At 41.6% G+C, this 8,239-nt stretch overlaps 1 protein-coding gene across 1 annotated transcript in view; it reads left to right on the top strand.

Annotated features, from left to right (window-relative positions):
• Window positions 1-1,107: 1,107 nt before the first annotated feature.
• Window positions 1,108-8,239, top strand: part of LOC120058415 (exportin-4-like) — a 38,890-nt gene continuing 31,758 nt past the window's right edge. The window contains exons 1-4 of the mRNA XM_039007065.1: window positions 1,108-1,173; window positions 2,792-2,897; window positions 3,394-3,535; window positions 3,672-3,810. Of these exons, the coding sequence (XP_038862993.1) occupies window positions 1,108-1,173; window positions 2,792-2,897; window positions 3,394-3,535; window positions 3,672-3,810 (453 nt within the window). The remainder of the gene's footprint in view (window positions 1,174-2,791; window positions 2,898-3,393; window positions 3,536-3,671; window positions 3,811-8,239) is intronic.

Here is an 8,239-nt window from a genome sequence, read left to right as displayed (position 1 = left end):
CAGATAAATGTAATTGCAACTTTTTACCAGCAGAGGAAGTCCAGCACACAGCCTGTCCTATGCCACACAGGCATTATATTCAGGGAGAACTAGTTATCACCAACAATAATTATGTACGAATTGATGACAATGTCAAAAATAAATATATTTAGCCTACTATGAGGTATCAAATACTTATTTTACAGAAGGAAACAATGAGATAGAACAATCAGAAGTCATACAATAGATAACAGGCTGAAATCAAATGGCAACAGATGATGTTGCGGGCTCAGATTAGGACATGCACACTCCATTTTGGACATAGGCTTATAACTGTCACATAGTTCAAAAATATGTGGTATTTGGACATAAGCCTATTGCTGTTACATAGTTGTAAAAAACGTGGCCACATATTTTCTAATAACTTACATACCTCATTGAAATAATTTACATCATAATTTGAAGCTATAAAATCACATGTAACAAAATATATTTTCTATGATAGGCTAGTGGGGCAAGGAATGACATTTCCATAAGGGCAACATGACTTTTCTTCCATAAGCATATAATTTGTGTCCTATGCTATGACAACCATAACAAAAACAACAGATTAGGTCCTCTGGGTATATGATCAATCATCCAATAATTGATCATAAACGCAGAGGACCTATAATTTATGATAAGGTAAAGGTAGTAACATAGATCTCTGGTAAGTAATTTATACATTCTTAAGAAATAGGCCTAATGGGATATAGTTTAGTAGTTCAAGTTACCACCTTTATCAATATTGTACAAATCATTTTCTAGTCAAAAGTTGAGTAAAAAGCTTTCAATCAGACATTTTGAGATGAGGATTCAAATGATTTGTGTTAAGTTTTTTGGTGAGATCTATGGTGGTAGGAATAGTCACTAAAAATGTAGGTATCACGTTTGCAAGCGTCCTTGGCTTGTAAAAACGAAGACCCTTACTCTAAATATTTTATGGCTATCTATTTCGATTACATAACCTCCAACGAGGCACGCACCATCCTAAAACAGCCTGACAAGAGAGTCTGTCCATGAACTCATTGGCTAAGAGTACCGCTTAATCCCACAATGCAGCGCATGGCGCGTCATTGAAGAGGGACCATGATGGCGGCGGTCGGTTCACCAGAAGTGATTTCACAGCTGGAAAGCGCTGCCAAAGTTTTAATGGTGAGAAATATAATCTCATTTTTGTGTGTTTTTTGGTATGTGCTTTGTTCTGGGTTTTACTTAGAGTTATGAGACGGCGAGAGATTTAGCGGGCACAGTTATTTCTCTGAGAAAGGATCGCGATGCGTGGCGCAGTGATGTCTCCATCCCGCAAAAAATATAGGATAGCCATCATCCCCCAAAAGCCACTAGCGATGTGTGACAGTGTCTTGTGACTATTTTTTCCTAAAAACTTAACTAGTAGAATACACATGTTTACAGGGACCCACACACTTGTTTAGTTAGTTTGATACAATATGTAGTTGTATTTCTTCCACAATAGACAGTTCGGTGAGCATTCCCATTGCACGGCGTCGTTAGACACTGTTGATTCTCCATGTTCCATAGCTAGTAGTTACTGACTTTACCCTCGATTTGTGGCCAACGTGATGCATCAGTCAAGTAGGGCGCTGTCTCAACTCCCTGAATAAATTATAAAACCCAGTTTTAGTAAAATATAAAAGTCATATATTGGAGACAATTAGCTAACCAGGTGTTGGCTAAAAGTTCTTGGATCACACACTTGGTCAAGCACCATGCTTGGGGGTGGGTATAATTTGTGGAACGTTCCAACAGGAATCTGTTCTAAAAACGTAAATAACAAGGGTGCCAACAAACAACGCATACAAAGTTGTATAGCAGCCGAATAAGATACTGGGTAGGGAGTGGGCTGTTTCATTAAGTTTTCACTCACCACGTTTATTCCGAAAAATGTATCTGGTAGCCTATGGACAAACATTAAGAATAAGCTACGTGGTGAGTTGATGCCTATTCGGCAGCTAGTTAGCTAACGTTAGATGAATTGATCGTGCTACTTTGTATGCGTTGTTTGTTGGCAACATTGTACTTTACGAAGTTTTTGGTACAGATTCCTGATGGAACGTTCCACAAATAATACTCACCCCCATGCTTGGTGACTGAAGTGCTCTGGGGAGCTCGTGCCCATTACCTTGATTCCCTCTCATTCGAAGAAATCATAACTATTTGGGCAAGTTAATTATATTCGATACGTATTTATTTATTACTACTATTATAATCAGGCCTCACTAATAGTGTTTTGTTATGTTTCTGCTCTCCAGAAATAGGCTGATGTTTATTAGACATGAGTTAATGACAAAGTGCATTGAAACTCCAGTCTTTTACCCTTATGCACCTTTACGGTGCGCTCGACTATTCCCTTATAACACCTTCCAGGTTAAAATTGAGTTTCTAAACAAATGTCAGCTCTAGTGTGTGTGTGTGTGTGTGTGGTAGGGGGAAGGGTTGGGCATGGGAAGGAGGGTTGGGGGAAGGAAGGCCCTGTCGTGCCTGTGGTCAGGACAGATAAAGGGTCTTTTTCTCCTGCTGGCTGCCGAGTCAGAGAGCTGCTTTTACTGCAATTAGGCTTTACCTGGAATGTGATTTTCCTGCAGAGCTGAATTATAGCCACACTCCTTGGCTGACTGCTTGTGTATGCTTAGCTGTCCATCTGTGGGAATAATTTAAAGTGGTGTGTGTGTGAGACTTACTGTACGTAGTTTAGATGTAGTGTAATAATTGACTGTACACTAATGGTGTGTGTGTGTGTGTGTGTGTTTAGGCACCGCCGTCCATGGTCAATGCAGAACAGAGGCAGCATGCAGAGCACATATTTCTCTCCTTCAGGAAGTCTAAATCACCCTTCGCTGTCTGCAAGCACATCTTAGGTAAGAATCACTATACAAATGCTTCAAAACACTCAATGTTTGTTTGTGTGTTACTTAGTGTTTGTGTTATCTGCTGTATCTCCTGAGATTGGTTAGTAGTTTCACGGTTTTTTGTTTTGTGAACTCATTAACTTATGTTTGAGTGCTGTGTTTTCCCACAGATACATGTGATACTGTGTGTGTGCTATGTGCATGTGTGTCCAGAGACCTGTAATTCTGTCTTTCTGTTGATTAATCTCTCCCTTCACGGCCTTCACAGAGACCTGTAATTCTGTCTCTGTGATTAATCTTTCCCTTCACAGAGACCAGTCATTCTGTCTGTCTCTGATTCATTTCTTTCCCTCCACAGAGACCTGTAATTCTGTCTGTCGCTGTGATTAATGTCTATCCCTCCACAGAGACCTGTCATTCTGTCTGTCTCTGTGATTAATTTGTCTCTCCCCCCAGAGACCTGTAATTCAGTCTCTCTGTGATTAATTTGTCTCTCCCTACACAGAGACCAGTAAGGTAGACTATGTGCTGTTCCAGGCAGCCACAGCCGTGATGGAGGCGGTGGTACGGGAGTGGATCCTGCTGGAGAAGGCCAGCATCGAGTCGCTCCGAACATTCCTCCTCACCTACGTCTTACAGAGACCCAAGTAGGCGTGTGTGTGTGTGTGTGTGTAAGGGGGGGGGGGGGGGGGGTGTATGAGTCAGTGTAGAGGCAGCATTCATTCGATTCTCAAGTATGTCGCAATCTCACCTCATGCAGTCTCTCCTCTCTCCCTCCCCCAGTCTGCAGAAGTATGTCCGGGAGCAGATCCTGCTGGCTGTAGCCGTCATAGTAAAGAGAGGTTCTCTGGACAAGTCCATCAACTGTAAAGGCATCTTCCACGAAGTCAGCCAGCTCATCAGCAGCGGCAACCCCACAGTGGTAAGAAACACAGGCCTGATTCGTGAACTCATCCCCGGCGCAAGCGAGACATGTATTCTTGACTCCACTATGATTATCAAAGTCCTGTCACGTAATATGTCAAACATAGAAAATATAATTTCCGGTATGGTGACCGTGAGGTAGTCAGTTGAAGGTGATCTGTTTGGCATTGCATTTCTTTACTAAAATATGCCTCTTAAATAGGAAAGAACTCAACTCTAAAGTCAAGAAATAACTGAAACGTTATGTTGGTAACTGCATGTTATGGAAAATACTATATAGAGACAAACAGCGAAACAACACAACCATGGACCAAGTAGCTGACGACTCAACTAAAGTGAGTTTAGAGGCAATACTAACAGACATTTGCACTGCCAATGACAAAACTGTCTCAGCAGATTAAGAAAATATCCAATGTCAAAAAAATCTAAACTGTTATGACTGGACTGGGCAAACACGGAGGAGACGGAAATCAGGTTAACCCTGGAGAAAATCTCCAGAAAACCGTGGCTGAACAAAAATACATCATCGCGAGGCTTACTGAAAGATTAAATGGGATGGAGGAATTCAGTCGCCGTTCAAATCTTAGTTTCGTAAATTTCCCAGAAAGCTGTGGAACAACCGGAACGGAAACATTCCTGGAAAAGGTAAAGCCACAACTACTGGGCCAGGAGAACTTCACATGGGCTCCCACAATCGAACAAGCACATCGAACAGGCGGGCCGAAAGGGGACACGAGCAGCAAACAAAGGGCCATCATTGCAAAGTTCCTTAAATATAGGAACAAAGAAAGTTCTACCACTGGCCTTCCAAGCCAAAACGTCAGGAGTCTGACCTTTGATGTATGAGGGCTATTGGATCAACGTCGACATGAGCGGAGACCTCTACATGAAGTGCAGAGAATTCAACCTTTGAAAGAAAAAGCAATGGGAAAAACGAATCACTTTCTTTCTGGTGTACCCCGCACAACTATGGGTCAAATGGAAGAAAATAAACATCACACTGAAATTAGCAAAAGAAGCTACCCGATTCCTGGATAACCTGGACAAGGAGAACGGTGGAAATGTCAATGAATGAACTCAAATCAAATTGTGTCACATGCGCCGAGTACAACAGGTGTAGTAGACCTTACAATGAAATGCTTACTCACAAGCCCTTAACCAACAATGCAGTTCAAGTATTTTTTTATATATTTTTCTAAATAAAGTAACAAATATATTATTTTTATACTATTTCTAAATAAAGTAACAAAATCAAAAAGTAACACAAGAAAATTACATAACAATAACGTGACTATATACAGGGGGTACCGAGTCAATGTGCGAGGGTACAGGTTAGTCGAGGTAATTTATAAAGTGATTATGCATAGATAATAAACAGTGAGTGGCAGCAATGTAAATAGTCCGGATGGCCTTTTGATTAGTTGTTCAGCAGTCTTATGGCTTGGGGGAAGAAGCTGTTAAGGAGCCTTTTTGTCCTAAACTTGGTGCTCCGGTACCGCTTGCCGTGTAGTAGCAGAGAGAACAGTCTATGACTTGGGTGACTGGAGTCTTTGGCAATTGTTTTAGGCCTTCCTCTGACACCGCCTAGTATATAGTTCCTGGATGTCAGGAAGTTTGGCCCCAGTGATGTGCTGGGCCGTACACATTACCCTCTGTAGCGCCCTGCGGTCAGATGCTGAGCAGTTGCCATACCAGGCGGTGATGCAACCGGTCAGGATGCTCTCAATGGTGCAGCTGTAGAACTTTATGGGGACCCATGCCAAATCTTAAAATCAAATTGTATTGGTCACATACACATGATTAGCAGATGCTAATGCGAGTGTAGCGAAATGCCTGTGAGTGTAGTGAAATGTTTTCAGTCTCCTGAGGGGGAAAGGGTGTTGTCGTGCCCTCTTTACAACAGTCTTGGTGTGTTTGGACCATGGTAGTTCGTTAGTGATGTGGAGACCAAGGAACTTGAAACTCTCGACCCGCTCCACTTCAACCCCGTTGATGTTAATGGGGGCCTGTTCGGCCTGCCTTTTCCTGTAGTCCACAATCTGCTCCTTTGTCTTGCCAACATTGAGGGAGAGGTTGTTGTCCTGGCACCACACTGCCAGGTCTCTGACCTGCTCCCTATAGCCTGTCTCATCGTTGTCAGTGGTCAGGCCTACCACAGTTGTCGTCAGCAAACTTAATGATGGTGTTGGAGTCGTGCTTGGCCACAGCAGTCGTGGGCGAACAGGGAGTTACGGAGGGGACTAAGCACGCACCCCTGAGAGGCCCCAGTGTTGAGGATCAGTGTGGCAGATGTGTTGTTGCCTACCCTTACCACTGTATAGACTACAGGACAGCCTCCCAACAGACAATGTATGACAGATAGGGCACTGGACTATTGAACTGTTTAGGCGACTGAAATTAGGTGAATGATGGACTATTACACCCCACCACACCAAAACACAAAAAAATAAAGGCATGTGTTGTTAATGCCTTCACTCACGCACCTATTGAAAAGACAATCACAGCACCACTCAAGCGATCTGTCTAAATGAATAACACTTTAATGACTGTTGGCTATTGAGTCTAAATGACAACCCATTAATTGGTAGGCTATAGCCATAATCTATTTGTTTAAGTAATGAACTGACAAGTGAACAAGACTACATAATGATTTCTATGATCTGGACGATTAGTTTTTTAAAATTGTTCCCCAGCCAATGTAACAGTATAACTTTAAACCGTCCCCTCGCCCCGACAAGGGCGCGAACCAGGGACCCTCTGCACACATCAACAACGGTCGCCCACGAAGCATCGTTACCCATCGCTCCACAAAGGCCACGGCCCTTGCAGAGCAAGGGGAAACCCTACTTCAGGTCTCAGAGCAAGTGACGTAACCGATTGAAACGCTATTAGCGCGTACCCGCTAACTAGCTAGCCATTTCACATCCGTTACACTAATAGGCTACAAAGACCTGAGTGGGTGGGAAGAATTTAAATGGCCCACATGTTAAAACATTTTTTTTTAAAGGAGCTGAAATTGTAAACACAGTATTTTTTATTTTTGTTGCTCTCTTTTTTAAAATGGATTTGACTTTTGCCCGAATTAACGCATGATAACAGGGAAATGTATATATTAATTGAAAAATGTGTTATTAATGTGGGCAACATGATATCACCTTGTGTTGATTATATTTTTATTCTCCCATAGAAAGTACAATGAATAATGGTAATGAATTAGTTAAAGTGGAACTGACAGCGTTTTAACTACTTTGCAGATATGAAACAGACAATCATAATATCATTTTTAAAAAAATCCCACTTTATGCTACAAAAACTTTAGAAGAGGTTTTAAAAATAGGTTTTATTTGAGTCAACATTCCATGACGTACACTAAGGCGTTGTTGGCAGAACAGATGGATACAGTTCAATGCATGATTAATACAATTCACCATTACATTTCTTAGCAGTTCGAAAAAAATATTGATTTCAGGTTGTAAATCACAGCTGGTCGTTTACATTGTTAACTGCCTCCACCCTTTCGGGATGCAATGTTTCATTTACAATGACTCAATATTTTGAACAAAAACGGACGACTGTAACTAAGGCAGGGAATGTCTATACAATCAAGCTAGCAAGGGCAATGATCACAAGTCAGTCATAACGAGGCTAATAGGCTAGGGCACATGTGTCAAGGCCCGTGGGCCGAATAGGACACACAAGCGAGTATAAATGAGTCAACAGTTGAGTGAGTCATCACCTTTATGAAATTACAGCCTGCGCTCGCATCATTGAATTCAACTTCAATTGCGTTGCTTTTGTGTGTCCTGTTTACAGCGAGCAGGCGAGCAGCGGAGGGAACGTGTACAGACACATTCCACATTCCTAGCTAGGCTACTAAAATGTTGCAGTCTAGCTTCGGTTTGACAATGACTAACCCCCCACCCCAAAAAAAACCTGCAACAAAACACCATGCAAAGGAGAAACACGTAGACCTATTACAGCAACATTTGAACAGTAGCCTAGGCTGGCTACTCAACTACAATACATTTTAAGTGCATTATACAGCAATGCTGCATTCAACCGCAACGGTGATCCATGCAGTGCAAAAATATGAAAACCGTTGAAATGTAAAATCAACCTATAGCTCCGTTTTGTTGTTTGGAGTTATTAAATACTTTTTGATTAGGGTAGCAGCATATTATGCACATATGCAATCATAGCAGCAAAGACTGGATAAGTAATATTTATGTTTTAATATGTTAAAATGTTATACAGCATTTACTAGTGGACATTTATAAAGGGACACATTTTTTCTAAAAGTAATGGCCAGTTTGGGTCCCAGTTTTGCTTTAAAAAAAAAAATTGTATAAACAAATAGGCTATGCCTGGCCCGCAAATTTGTTGACTACTTTTTAGCTAGTTTGCAACTACTTAGCATGTTAGCTAAC

This window comes from Salvelinus namaycush, chromosome 13 (assembly GCF_016432855.1).
Source record: "Salvelinus namaycush isolate Seneca chromosome 13, SaNama_1.0, whole genome shotgun sequence".
In the NCBI taxonomy this organism is placed as follows: Eukaryota; Metazoa; Chordata; class Actinopteri; order Salmoniformes; family Salmonidae; genus Salvelinus; species Salvelinus namaycush.
The sequence above is the reverse complement of the archived record's forward strand: the minus strand, read 5'-3'. Positions and strand labels throughout refer to the sequence as shown.